Source organism: Dermacentor variabilis, chromosome 4 (genome assembly GCF_050947875.1).
Source record: "Dermacentor variabilis isolate Ectoservices chromosome 4, ASM5094787v1, whole genome shotgun sequence".
Lineage (NCBI taxonomy): Eukaryota > Metazoa > Arthropoda > Arachnida > Ixodida > Ixodidae > Dermacentor > Dermacentor variabilis.
The window spans coordinates 25367424-25391025 of NC_134571.1; the positions used below are offsets into that span (position 1 = coordinate 25367424).

Sequence of the window (23602 nt, forward strand, 5' to 3'; positions counted from 1 at the left end):
ATATTTTTAATGATGATGATGGTGATTTGCAGGCTGCTCTGTCCAGTGGCACTGGAAAGTTTGGACCTTATGTGTGACTGTCTTCGGTGTCTACACTGAGATAGATACGTCTACAATAGCGGCACATGTTCTGCTCTGCTATATAATTGCGAAGGGCACAGCTGTGCTGCGATACGATCCCGAAATACATTTGTTTCTCCCTTCCCACTCTTCTTGTCACGCAAAAGCTAATAATATGTTACCTCTAACGGAAATAACCTCGGGCAGCGGTAAAAGTGACAAGTGAGAAAACATGGCCTGCACTTAAGTCAAAGGCCAAACATATGAACACTACGTTACCTACTGCCCAGACACTCGGAGGTGGCATGCTGTTATCCAAGGTTGACTATATTTTCGTTCTGTCAATTTGCTTTTGTTTTTCACGTATATGGATCTTTAATGTTTTGCGACTTGATGTACAAGGACGAAATGATTACTAAAGTTGGGAAGGGGCACTGTAACTGTCCTTTACGCACCCTGTCTCGTCCTCGAAAGTGACGTTTCACTCAAAGCACAAAAGTGAAATAAGACTGACCTTGGATCGGCAGGGACTGACATCAGCAGAGCTTGCCCGCGCCAACCTTTTAACATGTTTTCCGAAGGAGCAACAAACCATCTACTTGGCCTCGCTCCAGCGTCAGTTCTGAATTTCTAATTTTCCTTTATTTGCTCGTGAGATAAGTCGACATAGGGAAAGTTAAACAACAAAACAAATGCGTCCATTTCACATCTCGTCTGCAAAACGACAACAAAGAGTTGCGCGCTGCCTCCCACGAGGACATCAATAAAACAATGGATTCATAAACGTAACCTCCAGGACCATTGGTCAGTGTGCTTCTTAGCTACTGCCGGACCTACACGGACGCATCGTTGACCCACAGTCACGTCGAGTCGCCTTCACGGGCCTTAACAACGTGAAATTCGAGCGACACTCAGGTGCAATACAAACACCTGAGTCGCTGCTACTTAAGCTGCAGGCCAAACACGATGCGGTTTAAGATTTCAGCATCATACTACAAGTGGCCACCATCATGCAAGTCAGCTAAGCGCGATTTCGCTACTTCAGATCAACAACAAAGTATCCTGTGCGTAGGTATACGAGTCAGTAATATGAAAAGGAACACGAATTTTAAGGCGAAAGCTTTTCTAGGCTCATGGTGAAGTTTGTGTCAGCAGACCTGACCTGCGGAGTTTAAAGACAGATTAAAGACAGATTAAACAGATTAAAGAATTACAGTTTAAAGAAAAGGCAGTTTAAAGACAGATTAAAGAATGAAAAATGATTGATAGTGACAGTTAGTGATTGATAACGTTATAATAGAGATTGGTAGAGGTTAATAATGAGTAGTAATCAGTACTAATGACTTGCAATGACTAATAATGATTCCGAAATGACCAATATGCCTAACGATGGCTTGTAATGACCACAATTGATTACAAATGACTAAAAATGCTTACTAGTGAGCAGTAATGACTAATAATGACTAATAATGACTGTGAAATGACGAATCTCTCTAACGACGGCTTGCAATGACCCCAATCGATTACAAATGACAAAAAAAATGCTTACTAGCGGTCAGTAACCACTAATAATGAAATTACTTGTAATGACTAGTAATGACTATGAAATAACCAATTTGTCTAACGATAACTTGTAACGACTGCAATTGATTATAAATGACTAAATATGTTTAACAATGACCAGTAATGGACTGAAATGACTTGTAGTGACTAGTAATGACTAGGAAATGACCAATATGTCTAACGACACTTTGTAACTACAATTCATTAGAAATGATTAAAATGCTCAGTAATGACCACTAATGACTAATAATAACTGAAATGATTTGTAAGACTACTAATGACTACGATATGAACAACATGTCTAACGACGGCTTGTAATGACCACAATTCATTACATATCACTAAAGATGCTGAGTAGTGAGCAGTAATGACTAAAGGAAGCGAAAGAGAAGAAGCAAAGAGAGAAAGGTGAATGATAAGAGGAAGAAGAGTAGGCTTTCGCCGTTCACCTCGTAAGAGAGATCGTAAGAGACCCGGTAATTTTTTTTTCAAACGCACGCGCAATAGTTGAACATGCATGCCCTTCATAGAAGTGTTCAATAAGACTAAATGTTCAACAGGAAATCTAATTACGTATAACGTTCCCACAATTGAACCCACGCATCACGAGTTATCGTCGCTTCTATCTTTTTAAAAAAAAGTTAGCTGTTCTCTTTCATATTGCTCGCGAGTGTACGTGGTCAGCTCCGCTCTAACTACCAAAGTGAACGCCCTTGCTCAGCGTATTTCTTCATCTGAGGCATTTTCACACTTCCCTTCCCTCTGACACGCACCTTCACCCTTACTGCCGAAAAATATATGCTCCAACGAGACGCTCGTAGTCTAATCCCCAGCGTTTCTGTTCCCTTCTACTGAATCACTCTAGGGGATGTCTTCCTCAGCAGGCGTCGGACTGTGGTGGCTTTTGCGAGTCTCCTGTGAGCTGTCCTACGTGTTAGAGCAGCCGCAGTCGCAGTGCCTTGTCTTTGGCGAACGTTCGGTTCAAGAAATATAACTACCAACCACTTAGACACTCATTCAAAATGCCCATATGTTTATTAGTGTTACACGAACACAAAAATGCAAAAATGCAACAAATGGTTCTGTCGAGTAAACTGCGACACAGTGTAAAGCTGTTCCGCCACTACAAGACCCCAGACAACAAACAATGTTCAATACAATGCTCTTTTATGCATGCCCGTGAGTCTATCGCTAAAAAATGCGAAGGTAACCATTCTAGGTGCCCGAGAATGCCGCTTCTTGAACCATGAGCCCTCGATAAGTGGCCCTCGTTGGGAAGCACGACTCGAGTTTCACAGCAGGCGAACGCAGTGGTAGCACATTGGCGCTGGCATACACTGCTGACGAGGCCTTCACGCTTCTGCAACATTCAACGCACGTGGGCAGCGAGATTTCAGGCTGTATCTTTCTATACGCGCAAATGGTCTGTAGAAGTAATGGAACTTTGATCGCTTTGTTTCAGTGAAATACGATGGAGCACAAGTCACAATATCATCGGCGGTAAATCGTCGTTTTCATGACCACAAGCGAACAATTAAGTTATGTTCACAAACAGATGCTGATCAGACCTGCAGATTTCTGTCTGCTGCATTATCCAAGCCGTCAGGCAGTGTCCTTGCTTCACAGTTTGAAGCATCACAGCGGCAAAGTTCGAATGATATGACTGAAATGGCAGACAGTAATGTTATTTACGTAGCAGGAAAACCTCAGATGACTAAGTTTTCATCAACAGTATAGAAAAATACATTACTAAAAAGTGCGAGAAGAACACCGGTACTCAGAGTAGTCGTTTAGTTAGCAAAAATGTTAATTGCATAGAAATATCCGATGCATCTGCACAATTACATTACAACCACACTATTTGGAGCAGACACTTACAATATACATATGAGGCGAGAAACAGTACATCACTCAACGCTTTCAGACATTTCGCCTTTGTTGCTTTGTTACCGACCGTGAATTTTTGGTAGCCACACTCATTTTGACACTCAGACATCAACGGGTGATGAACTAGCCGTCCAGTTACAACACTTCGGCACACACAAGACTCGCGAGATGGCACGCAAGCACGCATAGCGCGCAGATGTCGACGCATCCAACACTTAGAAGCACGCACACACACGGCGCGCTCTACAGAGTGAGCTTGTTCACATCGTAGCTAGTGTCCGTATTCGCTGTACAGTTAGCACAGACGAGAAATTTCACAGCACCAAAGCGCAGACCGGGCACGTGAGTGCGATGATCACAAGCGCTAAGAACACAGACACTCTGGCAAGAGGTCGAACCGGCGACCCTCAACGACCGCTTGGAGCAAGGCCTACAGGACTGCACGTTGTCCCTGCCGATGGTCCCTGCGCTGACTGGTTATGACCCTGTATACGATCCGCTGCGTTGACAATAGAGCCCAAGAGCTGCACTGCTCCATCCCATCACCCCCTTTCTTACAAAGGCACGACGCATCGCCTGGGGCGCCTGATGCTTGTGACGAAAAGCATCGTATACTATTCAGTCACAGGACACAAGAAACGTCACACTTCAGTTTTGCAGATGCTCATCGAGTTTGAGCGGCCTGGTGCCGATGCGTGTGGCCGCGCACATTGCGCACATAGCAGGCGCTAGACGGCAGTGGATTGCAAGAGCAGGGCGTCGGCCTCGGGCACGTCCTGAGCGAGCGCCACTGGAACAGCGCCGTTCTTGACAAGGCCGTTGTTGTTGTCCCGGCTGGCGAGGAAGCTGCCGCCGTTGAGGTAGATGGACACCTTGTCCCTGGGAGCCTTGGATGGCTCCGAGACGACGCGCCGTCGACTTCGGCGGGACCTGCACAAGCGCACGCACGTCAGCGCGTGTTACCATAACGGCACTCTCAGAATATATAGGGCGCTTCAGTTAACTCGAGCCAAGCTTTTAGAAATCCACGTGTGCGTTACGAGAATGAAACCAAGTTAGTAATGTTCACCGTCACCTTCAGCAACTCAATGTATTTTTACTATTAACTTAGGTAATCAACAATAATTAACCATTTTCTATAGTATTGCTTTAAGCGCAACATCTTAACTGCAAAAATTGTAAGGCCTACCTAGAAATATCACAATTTCTTTACTTAATCATAGCTGCTGTGGGCTTAATTTTTTCGGGCTGCGAAGAAAGCGCTGGAGATTTGAAAAAAAAAAAGTACCAAGTGACTTGGCGCTCACGCGCAGCGACATCAGTTCCCTCAAACAAGCTACGGACGAATGATCGATGCTGCAGTGAACAATGCTAAGTTGGTTCGATTCTTGTAACTTGAAAATGTATTTTTTAAAGGCCTGGCACGAGTTAGCTGAAACACCGTGCATACACATTGTACAGCATATATGTAATAAGTTGCAGGCTCATAAAGGCGGAATCGGGACCGATTGCAGAAACAGCTGCGTACATGTATAAATACTATATCATATGCTATGTGTACGTTCTTTTTTCTTACCTCCTACACCATGAATTGTTGACCTCCTCGCCTTTCCCTTTAGTGTCCCTTAGCAGTTTCTAACGTAAACACTGTTTAAATAACAAAACGCTAAAACTGAAGAAATTTGACGTTTTCTGCCTTAAAAAAAACACTGGCGTTCATAAATTGGTGGAACGACGAAGATTTTCACCGCTGTTGACATCATTTGTCTTCACTTATTCTGCCCTAAGCTTCTCCTTATGTTGTGATGTATACATCGGCTTGATATTCTCATAACTTGATTCAAACGTAAGGAATCATGCCGTACAGCATGCACTACGGCATGCTGTAAAATGTTTGTGACATACTATGGCGCTTTATCCTTTCAGCAGTGATTGACCTTAAAACGGAAATTTAACTCATTCAGCTATAATCGAAGTTCATCGCACTTACAGCAGGCAAAGGGCGCATCCGGTTGCTCACATTACTGTCGACAACCGATTTATGGACTGAGTTCCATTTGCATGGAGAGCCTAACCTCCTCCATAAACAACCGTGGGGTGTGAACGAGCTTACTTACCGAGTCTGACCACTTTCCGTGACACGGCAAAATTTCGGCACCCATCGCATTACCTGTACACTGAGTGCCGTCATAGGTGGTCATAGTGACCGAAGGTCAGGCAAGAACGGCAACTGCGTTTTGGTGAGCGCAACGTCGCATCTTAAACAACAATAAAGGAAAATATCTGGCAATGCCAGTAGCACGTCTGACTTCTCAAGTGGCAAGAAGGTCAATAATCACCAGAGAAAAATAAAATTTAAAAAAAAGCAGGCTGCTGCCACCTTCGAATCCCCGACGTCACAGACTGTGCCGACGACTGCAATCAAGTATATATATTTACGTATGATTCGTCAGGAAACATTCAACATAGCAGCTGTATCACGGCTAATAACAGCGCATTGAAAACGAAGACGAGGGAAAGCATAGTACACAACACAGACGTCTGCGCCTTCCTCCATTTTCACTGGGCTGTTATTAGTCATGGACCAACGTACCAACACGCCCAGTTTTATGTCTTACTATAGCAATTTTAACTGAGAAACTCCACTTGGAAATTGTTGTCGGCTCTTCTTGCGGTAAAATGAAAGCGAAATAGAGGAATATGTATCAAGTGAATGTTCCTGCGGATCTAGTAGTTTATAGGCATTCGAAATGAACGGAAGAACGTGCGAAACGTTTGTTTACTTCCGACGTTTCGGCCAGGGGCCGGCCTTCGCCAGGAAATACCAGGTATTGACAACACCAGTCAGGTATTCCCTGACGAAGGCCGGACCACGGCCGAAATGTCGGAAGTAAATAAACATTTCGCCCGTTCGTCTGTTTACTTCAAATGCACGTATATATATATATATATATATATATATATATATATATATATATATATATATATATATATGTATATATATATATATATATATATGTGTGTGTGTGTGTGTGTGTGTGTGTGTGTGTGTGTGTGTTTGTGCCTGCGTTTGTGTGTGTCGTCACGCAGTGGCGCCACTGCCGTCACAGTGCGGCGTGGGGCACGTTGACCATTCGTCAATTTAGTAGCGATTTTGCCCGCTAACGATTGTCATTTGTTTCTGCCAAATACACTGAAGAAGTTTTAAACAGTTTTAAACTGCCGTTTAGTCTCATTTAACTCGAAGTTGACTTTCGTCTCCCGTCAAGTGATTTGCTGCCGCTCGAGCCTTTCAGCGAACGCTTGACTACTCTTTGCGGTGCTTTTGAAACATAACATTTGTACTCGCCTCAGCAAGGAGATGAAGGAGACCAACAGCAAGATGACGGAGGCCACCAGAAGAAATATGGCAGTGCATCGAACCAGTATCGGAGCTAGCACCGCTACTCTTATCCTGGTTAAGGTGTGCTCCTGTGCTTCAGCGACCTGTGCAACAACAGAGTGTCACTCACCGTGTAGTACTCTCCGAAGTCATTGAGCCACTTTACAAAAATAGTCATCACCACACCATCACATCATCATCGTCATAATCATCACCACCACCACCAACAACAACAACATATTTGCATATTAAGTGTCCTGTACACGACGAAAGCCATGTAATCCCATGTTTAGAATTGCTCCTGCAGTGCCTCAAGCGAACTCATTAAGGCAGCAATCCCATTGCTTCAACTAATCGTCTGCCGTTTTCGGCTGCGTTTCCCTTCAATCTCGGTAGAAGAGTGCACTTGTCTGCGTAGGAATATATGCTTATATTTCATGTATACCTACAAGACTAAGTTTGCATTTTTCTACACATCTTGCTTTTGTTATATGCGTAATTTTTCTGTATAATTTTTCAAAAGTTGTAAACTGATTGCGTTTGTTGTTGCCGTAATCGCCAATGCGGACGCCTGCAGCTTTGTCAAACTGTCGAAATGACAGCTTTTTCCGCACTCCCCTTCGTATCATTACACTGCCCTGATGCGAAAATAAACATCATTGTTATCGTCAAGACGACCTTAACAAGATTTCGAACTGGTGCGCCACTTCGTTCATGACACTAAATGAATTAAAATGCATTTACGTGTGCTTTTCTAGGAAGAAAACTGACGTCTTCCATTCTTACAGGCTAACTAACTCGACCGATAACTCGATCGTAGCAGGGGCCAAATACATCGGCATTCACTTCTCAAGCGATCTCACTTGGCAGGATCACATTGGCGAGATCGATGTGAAAGCGAATCACACACTAACGTTCTCGGCTCGAGACTTTCACCCTTGTCCTCCGGCAACCAATAAATTATTATGTGGTGGTGGTGAATTGTAGCAACAGGCGGGTTTAGCCTGGCGATCGGGGCCGGAAATTGCTCCGCCCGAGCGTCTCGCAGAATACCGCTGAAGGGTTTCACCATATGTCCATCAAACCAGTCTCTCTTAAGAATTCGATAAGGAGACGTGAAGTTCCTTTGCGGGCTATAATTGATCCCTCGGGAAATATAAGGTGTTGCAGGCACGCATGCGGAAGGTCCTTTTTTTGCAGATTCTTCAGGAGAGCGTCCCTTTCATCTTGGAATTGCTGGCAGGACCACAAAAAGTGCTCAATGTCCCCTGTCTCGTTGCATGCCGTATAGTTCGGAGAATTGATTCGTCCCGTCTTAAATAACCAGGCTGGTGTATTAACAGATCCTGTCCTTATTCGATATAGAAGTGAGGCTTCCTCTCAGTGCAATCTCTTGGTTACGCAGGGCATGTGCGGTGGAACCCAAAGCGACGGAAAGTGATTTCGAATGTCAGATTTTTGCACTTGATTACTCTTTGGAGCCTTGATTTTGGGAGGATGATGCTACGTAGGATGAGATGAGGATGAGCGCTACGTATGCAAGCGCATCAGCTTTTTCGTTTCCTGAGATACCAATGTGGGAGGGAATCCACTGAAACTTTAATGTGAAGCCTTTGTTGTTGAGTTCTTTCACGATGGCTAGTGATTTGCGTGGGAACTTGAGGTATGGCAGACCACGGTATACTTGTAACGCGGCTTTTGAGTCCGTAAGGACAACCACATTCTGCTGAGGCAAAGTTTTTAGTTTGCGCAGAGCAGAAGCTATTGCTACGCCTTCCACAACTGTCGACGAGGCTATACAGTCCAGGCGGCCAGACCACGTATATCTTAGAGAGGGAATATAGAATGTAGCTGCGCAGCGGTCTTCGTCTCCCTTGACAGAGCCATCTGTGTATACTTGTAGGTGATTCGAGTAAGTCGTGTTCAGGTGTTCCAGGACTAATGACTTGGCTTCTGCAGATGGAATGCAGCTCTTTGACTGCAATCGTGGTACACTGAAGTTGCATGTGAGGTCCTCGAATGTCCAGGGTGGTTCTATCCTTCCCCTCTATCTCGAGCAGCGCAATCCTAATACGCGAAGCGTGTTCAGTGCTGCATAAAATTGTGAGCGCGGCCTGTTACCTATACGTCGTAAGAGGGCTCTACCGGACATAGACTCACTCAATCATAGTAGCTGGATCATGAGAGCCTGGGAAGCCTGAAGTCGTAGAGGGCGTGACTCATCTTCGTAAAGCACTTTCTTGTTTGACGCTGGCTGAGGGACTCCAAGGCAAAGTCGGATACCATTTCTGTGGATGGCTTCTAAGCGCTCGTATTGGCTGTCTGAGGGTGACATCAGAGGTAGCTGATACAGGATCCGACTGGTAACCAACGCTGTATGTAGGCGTAGCATCGACGTCGGAAGGTTGCCCCAGCGTATGTAGCCATGTAGCCATGTAGCCGTATGTAGACATGTAGCCTGGGTGACGATGACTCCACAACGTGGTCAACACCGCGTCGCCAGAGTAGCCTGTGGTCTAAGATAACGCCAAGAAATTGGACGTTGCTGACTTGTCGAATCTGGTATCCGTCCAAATTCAGCGTCAAGCGTGTGGATTTCCTTTTCACTCCAGGAAATAGTACGAATGATGATTTCTCTGTTGATAGTGATAACCCAATCGTTGCCAAGTGGCCCTGAATGGCTTTTACTGCTCCCTGGGCTATTCGTGCGAGGCGGCGATGCTGGTAGCCGGAGACCCATATGCAGATATCATCGGTAAATATATAGATATCTTCACTGGTGTTCGATGGTTCAGTACTCTTGGGAGGCTACTCATGACAATATTAAATAACAAGGAAGATAGAACACTCCCCTGTGGCACGCCGCGAAATATACGTATATTTCATCGCTCAAAGTGTCGCCAAGACGAACTATAAATTATTATACACCACATGCGCACGGCCTATTCTTGAGTACGCATGCACGATATGGGACGCTAACCAGAACAACCTTAAATATACCCTACAGCATGTACAAAATTGAACGGCACGCTTTATGACTTGGAGCTATTGCAGGTCTATAGTAGCGTCACGGAAACGAAAAGGCGCCTACAGCGCTTTCGACGTTAGATGAACGCCGGCGTTGCTTGCGTATCAAAATTCTTTCATAATATTTTTACAAAAATAGTGGTGTTAAAAAATCTAAGTACATGCTTAACCTGCATTACATTTCCCATCGCCGTAAACATACATTAAAAGTGAGGCCAGTGAAGGCAAGAACGAACTTGTGTAGCTACTTTTTCTTTTTAATCAATGGAATGCTCCGACTGAGGACACCGTTTCTAAAACGTCAAATTGGGCATTCTTCAATGAACTGCTTGGCATGTGATCAGTTCGTGTGTTCTGATGTTACTTTTTTTAGCGTTTGCTCACCTGCATCATACATGTGTGAGTGTATGTGTGTATATGTGTATATGTATTTATGTATGCACATGTAAGTGTATATATGTATGTATATTCCTTTGTAGAGAGTTATGCTGCCTGCACTGCATTATTGGCCACACTGTTTCTTGTTATGTAACCTTATTTATCATTGTGTTACATTCCTATTATCCCTCCACCCCCACCTCCACTGTAGGGCTCCTTAAACGAATGTGGGATTGTATAATAAATAAATAAATAAATAAATAAATAAATAAATAAATAAATAAATAAATAAATAAATAAATAAATTCCTACTGCCGTCTTCTCTTCTTTTTACACCCAGATACATTCTCTCCACGCTTGTGGAACTCTACATGCCCTTAAACTGCGCTTATATGACAAATATAGGCCTTTGTCACGACTGGATTTAATGGTGGCATGAGAGAGCACTGGTCAATATATTTTTTTTTTACTCGAAAAACACATTGTTGTCATGTCACATTGTCGACACATTGACGTCATGTGCGCACGCTGCCTCAGACCAATATGCCGTGACCTTTGTTGGTAACAGTATATTTCTTTATATGCACTCACCACTTCTTGCCAAAACAGTGGAAGGACCGTGTAGCCAAGTTCAGAGGAAGACCTTGAAATAAGAAGAAAAGGAGAGAGAGGAAGCGGCTTTACGTTGTAACTTTTCCTTGAATAAAACAGTGGAAGAGCTGCTCTTCATATCACGTGCAGGCTAAGACTTCAGCGTCGCGCTCTTAGCTTTCTGCTATAATTTAAACTCGTTCATTTGCTTAGCGGTGTAACTGTACAGTTCTCTAAAATTTGCTTACGAAGATTTGGCAGCACAAACAGCTGCATATTAGGCAACCTTTTTGACTGTCACTCTATATCAGCGTTGGCGCTTGATCTTACGTCCTGTACGACGAAATCGTTTTCCAGCAGTAACATACGAGTATAAAAGTAATCCTTAATGAATAATTGCAGTTTCGAAGGCTACTGAACCTGGTGTGATCGACAGACTGCGACACGCCACTGCGAAGCGAATGCAGAAGCGTGAATATATTCTGAAGAAACGTTGCACGATTAGCGAGATTTGCCACTGTGAAGTGCATGGTGCAAGAACGTAAGTTGCGTCCTATGGGGCGAACAGGGAACCTTTCCAAGCCCTTTCACGTGCTCCTGTCTTATGGCAGAGAGCAATACAAATCACGCACTTAAGTGTGTTTGCAATGCTTTACGATCGTGTGATCAACGAGAGATCCACCAATACTTCCGTGCATGAAGTGTTCATGTATTTTTGCAAACAGTCCGGCGCCGGCCGTCTGGAAACCAAGGCCACTGCAATAATAATAAAAAAAAATGCGGCGGAACCCATCTTACGACGACTGTCGACGGTAATGCGTTAGCATTGTCGATGTAGCGAAACAACGTATTGCCACCGTCGCAACGAGTTATGTATGAGGTATGCACTGTAGCGGGACTTTCGCGTTTCTCTAAGAACAGTCGGCGCCATTTTTGGCCTCAACCGCGTATCATGCGCGTGGCCTACGAAATGCGTGGCGCGCCGGTGCCTGCGAATGTCGAGAATGGTTCCCTCGCTTGCCGCACACTCAATGGCACATACTCAGTGACCAAAGTTGGCGAGAGGTTCATTTAAGAGTTGGCGGGAAAGGCGTTCATCGAAAAGCGGCCCATACCCAGTGAATTTGCGGCGCAGCCTTGCTAAAGCATCGGGTTGCTGTCCTTGATAAGCTCTTGTGACGTGGGCTCGATTCCGCAGACAATCGGAGAAATTTAGTGCAAATTACCAGTGGCACATATATCTAGTGACCCAAATTGGCATCAAAGACGTTCATTTAAGAGCGGCACACACCTACTAGCACATGGACAGTGACCCAAGTTTGCATCAAAGAGGTCCATTAGAGACTAGCACAGACCGAGTGGCACATACCTGCAGTGCTCCAAGTGGGTACCTACCTATAGTCCCGCATCTACAGGGGCCCATTTCGGCGTGCAATAGCTTTGTTGAAAAGTGGCACGCATGTATATATTGTCATTATGCAAAAAAGAAGTGAGGCGTGCAGACAGGACACAAGAGTAGAGAAGTGGACAACACGAACGCCGACTATCAACTGAAGGGAGCACTGAGGCGAAAAAAGAAGAAGACACAAAACTCATCTGCGCATGCTCAGGAATGGTAACACCACGTGTCAGTCGGGTACACGTGCCGGTCTACGTGAGAGATAACTGTTAAGACACTTAATCTCTTCCTTATGTAAAGTAATCGAAGGCTGACTCACGCACGCACTTCCACCATTAAAGATATGCCATGCCTCTACCATAAGACGCGTATCTTCATTCTTATGCCTGTACAATATCGCGCATTCATCTAACTCTGGCGTGCAGTTGCAATCTCGGCAATGTAGCGAAAGATTAGAAGGCGACCCATCGGTTAACGACCTTTTATGTTCCATTAGCCTCTGATTTATACACCGTCCCGTTTGTCCTAGGTAGAACTGGCCACAGCTAAGGGGAATTTTATACACCACACCCATACGACCCTCAGTAAAACTGTTGTTCTTATTGTGCTTCACTGGACAAACATCTGTTCGTTTTTTGCCTTTTACCCGCTCCTTTTTATTCTGTACGGCAGAACATATCTTACCTAGCTTATTGGGAGCAGTGAAAGCAACATTAACATCATATCTACTTGCAACTTTTTTAAGCCTGTGCGACACTGAATGAATATGCGGAATAGCCACGACTCTTTTTGCTACTACTGCTTTCTGTAATCACGTCCGTCCCTCTCGAAACCGACTTCTTTAGGCGCTCAGCCACAGTGGCCACCGCTACACTAGGATAAGACATAATCATAATATAAGACACTTGTCAAGACATAAGACATAAGACTTAAGACACTTGTCAAGACATAATCTTGATAGGCTTGTCTGTAATGTCAAGAAAGCTAAATCCCTCACCTTAGAACTGTTTTTCTCGGCCAAGATTCATAAACAAGAAATTCCTTTTCGTGCTATAGTGTCAGAGAAAGGGACGTGGCAGGTCTGTGTCGCCAGTTACCTACAGAACTGCTTAGCTTCACTAGTTTTTTCAGACCCCTTTTGCTTACGTAATTCTCAGGCACTAGTTCAGTATTTGAGAGAGGAAAATCCTGGTGATTGTACAGCTTTTAGTATGGATATCGAAGACCTGTATTATTCCTTGCCGCATGACGGGTTGCTAAATTCCGTAAATGAGTGCATTAAAGAACAAGTGCAAGAGCCGGCTTTTATTGACAGATGCGGTGTTTCCACGGGAGCTTTTCTAGAAATTCTTTCAAGGTACTTGAAGTTGACCCTGATAGGGAGGAGAGATGGCGTTTTTCTGCAGAAATCAGGCATTTGTATTGGCTCAAAGGTTCCTTCTATTCTTAGCAACATTTACCTGAGTAAGGTTGACAACTGCTTAGAGAAAGCCTTAGGTGATAGCGTTATCAAGATATTTCGTTACGTTGATGATTACCTGATTTTCTGCAATAGGGAAGAATTCGATTCCGCTGCTGCCTCAGTAAGTGAGCAATTTAAACTTTATGGGGGAGGATTAAAGTTTACCAAGGAATTTCCTCAGCGACGCGTAATTCAGTTTCTTGACATTTCCTTGATCTTCGAACAAAACCATGTTTGTTGGCAGTACTCCCCAAGATCTTCGAAGCCGTTGCTAAACTTTCAATCCAAGCATTCTAAATTAGTAAGAAACGGAACTGCCATGTCGTGCCTTAAGTCTTCCCTCACCAGATCCTGCATGCACAAAATGATCGCCAGTTTTAATGCGCAGGTCCGGCGCCTATTAGAAGCAGGTTATCCTAGTGTAGCGGTGGCCACTGTGGCTGAGCGCCTAAAAAAGTCGGTTTCGAAAGGGACGGACGTGATTATAAAAAGCAGTAATAGCAAAAAAAGAGTAGTGGCTATTCCGTATATTCATTCAGTGTCGCATAGGCTCAAAAAGTTGCTAGTAGATATGATGCTAATGTTGCTTTCTCTGCTCCCAATAAGCTAGGTAAGATATGTTCTGCCGTACAGAATAAAAAGGAGCGGGTAAAAGGCAAAAAACGAACAGATATTTGTCCAGTAAAGCACAATAAGAACAACAGTTTTACTGACTGTCGTATGGGTGTGGTGTATAAAATTCCCCTTAGCTGTGGCCAGTTCTACGTAGGGCAAACGGGACGGTGTATAAATCAGAGGCTAATGGAACATAAAAGGTCGTTAACCGGTGGGTTGCCTTCTAATCTTTCGCTACATTGCCGAGATTGTAACTGCACGCCAGAGTTAGATGAATTCGCGATATTGTACAGGCATAAGAATGAAGGTACGCGTCTTATGGTAGAGGCATGGCATGTCTTTAATGGTGGAAGTGCGTGCGTGAGTCAGCCTTCGATTACTTTACATAAGGAAGAGATTAAGTGTCTTAACAGTTATCTCTCACGTAGACCGGCACGTGTACCCGACTGACACGTGGTGTTACCATTCCTGAGCATGCGCTGATGAGTTTTGTGTCTTTTTTTGCCTCAGTGCTCCCTTCAGTTGATAGTCGGCGTTCGTGTTGTCCACTTCTCTACTCTTGTGTCCTGTCTGCACGCCTCACTTTTTTGCATAATGAATCCTTACAAACTAGCTCAGCTTTCTGTCGTTCTATATATTGTCACATACTGCAGTGACCCAAGTTGGGCCGATGGTTGGCTTTGAACCCTGTTTCCGCCTGATGCGCTACCCATTCGACCACGGACTACCCAGTGACCACGGTAGGCGAGAAAACGGTTAGATACAAACATGGATAGATAGCGTGTCCCTGGAAAGTGCGTGAAGTACTCCAATAATGCTAGCACTATAAAAAAAAAATAAAGAGGCTATTAACTTGACGCATGTTCGCATTTCTTCCATGTGATTAGCGGGGAAATGTAATCAATGCCTACAGGCATACACAATACACGAAGTGTTGATGTCCATTCTTTAAAGATATACGTTATTGAGACAAAAATGATCAAGTAGATCATCAGAAATGTCTGACCCTACACGAGCATGCGAATTGCAAGTTGCGAAGAGTACCCGCGTAATAGTAACACCATCGCGTTTCTTCGTTTCGGTTCCCGATCTATTGGGATAATGTCTAGATGCGTACAGCGAACACAGTTGAGCAAGAAGGAGGTCTCACCAGAAGCCTGGAATGTCCTTTATTAATACGTTGAGCTGAAGTCGAACTCTGCCAGAAATCGACGCTCCCGTGGTCTAAACAAGGATGAAATAGTGTAGTATAGGGTGAGTCGGCGAGATGTTTTGCAAATACATAATAACATAAACAAATTGCTGTGTAGAATAAAACCAGCAGCCATGTTAACTAAAGAGGATGAAATAATAATTGTCCACCATGACAAACTTCCCTATTAAGTAAAATGAAAAAAGTACATGTCGTCGCTGCTGTTTTAATAGAGTAAGGTCGCGCATTAAACTCATGTTTAAGGCCACTGACATGGCCTTCCACATAAGATTGGGTAAACATGCCAGGAGAATCGCCAAACGAGGATATCCGACCTCCATCAAAGTCACACCGCAGGTCACCGTAAAGGCGTGCTTCCACCCTGAATCTTATTATTCGTCGTGCATTTCGCGAACGGCTTATATATTATCAGCATCATTCCATTTTCTACGTTTACTGCTGCCATGTACGTTAACACCTTTACATGTTGAAACAAGTGAGACCGGAGAGAGAGAGTTACCGGTTCACTGTCGATGTAGAACAGATGCTGTTCCTCGTCGGGATACAATCCATCGACGCACTTGTAGAGGGAAGAGCTCCCGTAGAGGAAGTGAGGCAATGACATGACGACTGGCACTCCTGCAAGGGGTGGCAAACGGAAACGAATCATCTTTATGGTTGTGCCTCAGTCATGATTGAGACAACTACGGCGGCAACTCTGCGGCTCCGCTAATGCGCCCGCTGTCAACGTTTTCAGCTTGTCGACTATTCTGTCGTATCCTTGTAGACATAGGAAAACCCATATCTTTCTGTCTTCTTTTACTCGCCGGACCCACAATACGGTTAAGAGGCAGGCCGTAGTGGAGGACACCGCATTAATTTTTTTTACCAGCTGCAGTGCTTTAAGGTGCACTTAACCTAAGTGCACGAGCGTTCATGCATTTCGCCGCGGCTGTGATAGAAGCCGCGTCCTCGAGATCAGCACCGCAACGCCACAGCCGCCGTGAGCAACCGTGGCGGGTACGACATAGAGTGTGTTCCGTTTAGTCCTGATAAAACTTAAGCGCCGACTGGTATGAAATGCGCTCACCATGGTTGGCGTTTAATACAGAAAACTTTCTCTAGGGCACGCTGATGCTTAGTTAACGCACGTGCGCGACGCGAAACGTGTCGAAATGGTTACATTTCTATGTACACACATACTCGTTCTGAAATACTTGTGTTGGCTTGCGTAGCCAATGTGTTAATATGATGGTGCCCCTGTGCTGCCATAAAGTATTCCGTAGATGGTTATACAGTTTCGGCTCTACATTGAGAACGTCGAGCTGTCGATACGAGCGTTCTATTTCCGTTAGGGTGTGCGTACTCGCAACGCAAATGAATCTGCAGGCCGAGACTCACAATACTGGACAGTACACCTTTGCAACGGTTTCATATCCGTGGGCGCGCGATGCGGTTGCTGTTGCGCGTCTGAGAATGAAGCATACCCTTGTAACAACTCCAAAAAAAAAAATACAGAGATTCACAGGAGGACGGAGGCTAACTCCCGTATTTTCAAACGATCCTCGACTCGAAGCTATTCGTCCAATCCACCGAACTGAGCACAGCGCCGGCCCTTGACTGACGAAAACGCTGCACTTTTCAAGAATTGCAGAGGAGGATCATAGAGTGCAGCGACTACTTATGTCGAGGAGTGGCGCTGCTATCTACTTCTTCGAGTCGAGGTGGAGCGTTTAGTAGAAGGTACGCTTTAGAATACGGAGGTAAGTAATCAATAGTGGTATAGGCCTGAAACATTCCTTGTTTGATCAAAATCGATCACTGTAACAACGGTCCCTCGCAAGCGTGGAAACGTGCGCATGCGTTCAAATTTATATCATGACTCACTTGAGTTTGAATTCATGTACGGGCGCGTGAACTGTTTCCACTCACCGTCCTGCAAGGGACCGAGATCGGAGAGTCCCGAAGGCAAGTCCTTGCGGGCTGCGTTGTAGCAGGCGTTCTCGGGCAACCTCCGGTTGAAGACGTCCGACGTGACGGCGAACCGCCGCGTGCCCAGACCACCGACCTTGGAGTCGGCCACGTGGTGAAGTTCGAAAGTCCTGCGTGATCGAGCGAGCGGGTGCCTCCGGTGACTGACTAAGCGGGCTTGAGCGTAAAGTAAAAAAAGCCAGTGAGCCATGCAAGGATATATGTAAGGAAAACAGCATTAAGGCACAAGGAAACATACCGGTGAATGTTGCGAGATCATTATGAACCTTTCGGTTGGACTACCAAAAAAGAAGGGCTTAAAAGAAGTGTGGCGTCTGCATTGATATCTGCATCTCTCTACAAGCCATTAGTGCTCAGGGAACACTCAGTCGCAGCCTATACGCTACTGGAAAAATCCGTTTCTCCAGCTCGACATATGCAGAGCTTATTCAACCAAACGTGGAGGGGTATATAGATCATCCCACTGTGGTGCGAAATATGTGCTTCGGTCAAAACATATGTGCCGAAAACCCGGCTTTAGCTTAACTATGTACCTAGTGTAAGGGCTCAGCTTTCGCTTATGATGACTTAGCTCCCCGTTTGTCTGCACATAAATATACGCCGTTGTTTGCGTCTTCACTGCAATTAATACTTCATGAATGGACACTATATAAAAAAAGACACGCTGAATCAGTTTAGATTGGTAAAGTATTCCTGAGGAATTCTACTTTAGTTAATCTCGCGGTAATATAGGTTAATTGTAAGAAGAACAAATGCCAAACAAAGTTTCATTTCTGACTTTCGTGTATTTTTTCGCATTTCGGCCGTTGTGGTTCAGTAAAGGTGTTTACAACTTCATAAGTGCAGTCTGTGTATCCCTTGGACTGCAATGTAGTTCATATTTAGCGATGAAAATTCAACTAGGCTCAAGCAGACGGCGTCAAAGTCCGTGACGTCATGGTGGGCTGATGCGGGAATTTTAAGGTGGCGTCGCCACTCGTCTTATATCCTTGCGTCTCTTCTGGCTTACCAAGCGTCTTCACGCGGTAAGAGTAAGGTATTTGGCATTGTGGAAGGGTAATTTACTAACACAGTTCAAACCAAGTCTCTGATGAACCAAATATATTTGGAAGAGAGAGAGAAGGGAAGAAGGAAAGGCAGGGAGGTTAACCAGACTGCGTCCAGTTTGCTACCCTACACGTGGGGAGGGGAATGGGGAGTGAGAGAGAGAGAACTTAGGTGTAGGATGTCTATGGTCGGGCACTTAAGTCTGTTGCCTTCAGGTAGTCAAAAAGAGCTCGAAGTGCTTTCTGGGCGAATGAACTGTGAGGCCAGGCTCCCAAGATATTCGCTTCCGTAAATGGCGTGTCATCCAATTTATTCAAGGCACACTGGAGACAGTGGCGTAGCAACAGGGGGGGCCGGGGGGCCGTGGGCCTCGGGTGCAAGGGGCCAGTGGTGGGGCGGGAGGGGGGCTGTGATATAAGTCTGAAGACACCCCTCTTTCCGCCGGCTACACCCGAGGGGGGGGGGGTGACAGAAGACCTATGGGCCCCGGGTGCCAGACGACCTAGCTACGCCACTGACTGGAGAGTCTCACGTTGATTATCGAAGCGAGAACAGTGGCACAGAAGATGACTAATGGTCTCTTCCCACTTGCATTTAGCGCACATTGGTGAATCCGCCATTCCAATACGATAGCTGTAGGAGTTGGTTAATGCTACTCCTACACACAGCCGACACAGCAGAGCTGTGGAAGTGCTGGTATAATGGTTGCTACGAAACAAAAAGTGGATTTTTTTTTCGCCGGAAGCACAAATGGGGATGATATATCTGCTATGAATGAAAACCAAAGGTAAACTTTTTCAGGACTACAGTTCTCTTGTTTTATTGTACTACATCATTATGCCATTGCAGCACACCACTCAGTTTTATGCTTCAAACAACCGTTCTTCTTTTCGTTTAAAATGCTCGTGACAGAGCCTATCGCATGCAATGCCACACGTTTATACTGACCCAAGTGACGCGTTCCCTCCAGCTGCTCCACGATCCCCACCAGTTTTATGAAATATATATTGTCTGTCTCTGCGGGAACTTTGCCCTTTCAGAACCCCCATCGGTTTCCACTTGTATGGATAACAGGCTGCCGCAGCTGTGCTGCATTTTCATTTTGCTTGAGCGCTGCGCGTTTCGTACACGCTGCGAATATTATCGCAAAACCAAAAAAGTGAAATAAAAATACGAGTATTCCACTGAAAGAAGTTGTGCGGGAGCGCGCGTAACTTCTTTTTCCTTGTATAACTTTCCTTCATCGTTCAAGAAGCGGCAGCAGTCGTCCCTCCTTCCCTGACTCAAGTGGCCTGGAATCTTTCTCGTCACGTGTGCCGAATATGGAGTCTACGCAAAAATATCATGCTCTCAATATAAACTCTTGGCCTCGATAAGAAGCTCATTTGTTCATTGTTACTGTCCTTTGCTCACTTTTACTGTTGTCGCCACGAGACAAAAAGTCCCGCAGCTTCGAGATCAAGTCGCGCTGCAAGTGCGGTGCGTCCTTCAGTGATGACGACTAGCGACTGCAGCCACATGAGACATGTTGCAAGTCCCCAGGAACATTGCACATAGAACATACCAGTGAGTCTGACAACTGAACTTGCCTGCACCTCGCGCGCAACGAAAGCGCTTCTGATATTCTTGAAAGCTATACACGTTTTAGTGAGGATTTATGAACAGCATTAGTTCATGTATGCGTGTCCGTGCCGCGAGTGTACCATGCCGCGAGTGTATGTGCAGTCCTTGCTTCTTGTGTTTTCTTTTGTAGTGCGTATATTGTGTTTGTCACCCTACAGCTAGAGTAGCATGACAAAACCATCAGCCAAGCAAACATCTCAAGGTCTATCTTTAAAGTCGGAATCTCTCTTCTCTCGCTGTTCAAACGTATTCAGTGACATATACCGCCGTCATTATTAACCGACTACTGCCATCAGAGATTTGACATCGAGGTTAAGACACTTCGTTGGTGCTTTAGAGTTGGGTCATCATGCGCGTATAACTTATAGTTAAGCCAGGAGAGACTTCGGTGAAGAGGGCTGCGATCTGTTAGGCATCCACAACAACCTACATATTTCACAACGAGACGACACAATTGGCAAAAGCATGTAACGGAATGCTGCATCTGGGAGAAACAATGCAATGCGATCGGTGCTGTAGGTAAGTGATCCGCGCAGACACGAGTCTGATCCCACTCGAATTTTATAGTATGACAGGCGTTTTTGCTGTGGAATAAAAGTTCCAGGCATTGATAAGATACTTACCGCTTTAAGTCAGGGATGAACACAGTCTCGGACGAAGACGTCGAGAGAGGAGGGCGCACGTTGCCAACTGTTAAAAAAAAAAAAGCCGATGGCTTTGTTAAGTTGCATAACTGTGAACCCATTTCTGAATAGAGGCAGTTGACACGTACCTACAACATCCCAAGGGGTCGCACATGCGGAAACGTCAGTGCATATACCTCCGCGCCTTCGAAACAATTGCTTAGTTACCACTAGCAACCATGCACACTTCACACTTTGTCATCGCCTATACTAACATGCTTTAGTCGTTTGTAACAGAGAATTAGTTATCGTAGGTGACACGTAAAATAGTAGGTAAATGGTGATGTGAAAATATTTAAATATAAAAAAAGGAACGAAGATGTACTCACACGATCCACGAACTTTGTCGCACACCTCGTCTTCCCAGATACCGAGTTGCCTGTTTTAATGGAATAATAAACCAAGTCACATCCTAATTTGCAGGTGCACACCTGAAGCATTTGCATTCAGCTTTATTTGGTTAGAACAAAATAGCTTTCGTTGCCTCAAAGGATTAGCAGGTAAAGTAGCTTAAATATCGTCACGCAATGACAAGCATGCAGGCAAAATGGTGGTCACAACAGTGCCCACCCGTTTGTGGACTTGCCTTTTTCCGCTTATGGAGTCCAAGTGGTTTATCCGACAAATGTCCCCCTCTCCTGTATACATTGTTAGAAGTTCGTGAAACGTGTCATTGCGCTGAAAGAAGGAAAAACCACTCATAAGTTAAACGGAACCGGACAAGCGCCTCGTCGCAAAAATACACATAAAAGATGCCCAGGGAAAACACGGGGAAGGCGGGAGATGGAAATGCAAGACGATGGGCAAAACGAGAACAAGGTGAGAGCAGGAGCCAACGTTTCGACAAGTAGACTTGTCGAAACGTTGGCTCCTGCTTTCATCTTGTTCTCGTTTTGCTCATCGTACAGAAAAGATGTGGTGGTTACTCTGTTCGTTGACTAACGGATTTATAACTTGGGTACAACTTTCCTTAGGCCTTGGCCGTAGAGATGAAAGGGGGAGGGTATTGGCTGTGAGGAGTAAGGGTAATAATTTTCGTGAGCGAAAGCACCCATCCATGCAAGAAACCTAAGCTCTCCTAGAACAATTCCTAGATATCATGAAAATGTGGAAGGCGAGACCACGAACGGAGCTCTGTATGTTGCCAGAAACACGCAGAAGGCTTACTCGTATTTTACAGTTGTCGACAGGAAGCGCCGTATTCAAATACTTGTGAAATGTGCACCGACTAAACCATTTTGAGTGAAATTTAATGCTGTTTGCCTAGACAAATACAAGATCTATTGTGACTGCACAGAGGGAAATTATAATTTAGGGGCTCGACGTTCTAGTCAAAATTGACGAAAAAATGAAAAACCTAAAGAAATGAAACTCACTTTTACATTGCACTTTTGTTAACTGCAACTATTTGAGCGTCCAAAGTGACATGCCTGAGCTATTGTGACTAACATGGTAATGAGGCCGCTTTATCATTGCAGAACTGTAATTTCACAATGCAGCTCAACTTAATATTCCTCTTTAGTTTACCTTTAAGCAACGCATTTTAATGTTGGGAAGGAAAATAACAGATCGAGTTAGCGTACACTGCAAAAGCCGTCACACTGCATGCTCAGACTGTACGGAAAGCTTGTGTCCCGTTTCCGCATATTGAAGAGGGTGGCAGCAGCACAAGGCGCACATTGAAACTTTTTGCGCTCCTAAGTGTGTCTGGCTTGTCCCATGGACGACACCCTAGCCATTAAGGGGCGTACATCGGACCGCTGTCAGGACAAGTGACGTTTCGTTTTCTGGGGGATTTTTGCGGTAAGCAAACATGCTGGTAACTGCGACATACAGCACGAAAACATCCTGAAATGAATATAATAACTATCGCGGTCATATTCTCGTATCAGATATGTCGGTGCGTACCAGGTGGTCAGAATTAAAGCACCAATTTCTCAACTACAGTTACTCTCATCGCAGGTGTAGGTGCTAGCTATAGGACAGAACGGTATCCTTAAGGGTGCAGAAATTTTTACTTTGTGCGTTTTTGGCATACTTTGCGCATGGAGTCGCCCAGTGCCGCCGAGTCATTTCGGGGCCTCAAATGACTATGCGTCATGTTACGAACATTCAACGTTGCTCTGCAGTAACAGCAGCGTGGTGTGAAATAGAATCACCCGAGACTCGTCGACACAGGCCGACGCGACGCCGTAAATACGCTGGAAAGTGCTGTTCACGTGGTTGCTGCACTACGCTTCCGCGTAATTAAGTCAACAGCACCGCTTCTCTCAGCACTGAATGGAGACAATCTTACGTGTTTCAATTTAGCTGCTGTGGGTAGAGCACAGGCGCCCGTTTGCGCTTTGGTCCTTATACACGATTGGGCACAGCAGGTGCAGGTATTGCATTTACGTCGTACGAGACCGTACACGACATCACAGCTGTTGAACTATTACGAAGGATAGCCATGAGGAACTGTGGTCGTCTATTACGAAAACGCATCGAAGCATCTCCTTGCTTCGCTCCACGATTATTGAAGTCGACGTGTAGCTGGTGATCCGTGAGACCGTCTCGCAGAAAAACCCGGCAAGCTATATCCCTGCACCGAGAGCGTAATTGCAGGGCGCATTCGTGGATTTGATTCGGTCGAGGCCCACGTCACGCGTGAGAGAAACTTAGTTAGCGTAACCAGAAAAGAAAAAAAAACTCAAAGTCTGCT

General features: G+C 45.1%; 1 protein-coding gene across 1 annotated transcript in view; it reads right to left on the bottom strand.

The window, feature by feature from the left end:
- Positions 1–2639: 2639 nt before the first annotated feature.
- LOC142577933 (scavenger receptor class B member 1-like) overlaps positions 2640–23602 on the bottom strand; it is a 49170-nt gene continuing 28207 nt past the window's right edge. The window contains exons 7-15 of the mRNA XM_075687369.1: positions 21434–21579; positions 21231–21280; positions 20842–20908; positions 17489–17658; positions 16077–16195; positions 15515–15588; positions 10889–10940; positions 6860–6996; positions 2640–4440 (exon numbers count right to left, since the gene is read on the bottom strand). Coding sequence (XP_075543484.1) covers positions 4239–4440; positions 6860–6996; positions 10889–10940; positions 15515–15588; positions 16077–16195; positions 17489–17658; positions 20842–20908; positions 21231–21280; positions 21434–21579 — 1017 coding nt within the window. The 3' untranslated portion in view covers positions 2640–4238. The remainder of the gene's footprint in view (positions 4441–6859; positions 6997–10888; positions 10941–15514; positions 15589–16076; positions 16196–17488; positions 17659–20841; positions 20909–21230; positions 21281–21433; positions 21580–23602) is intronic.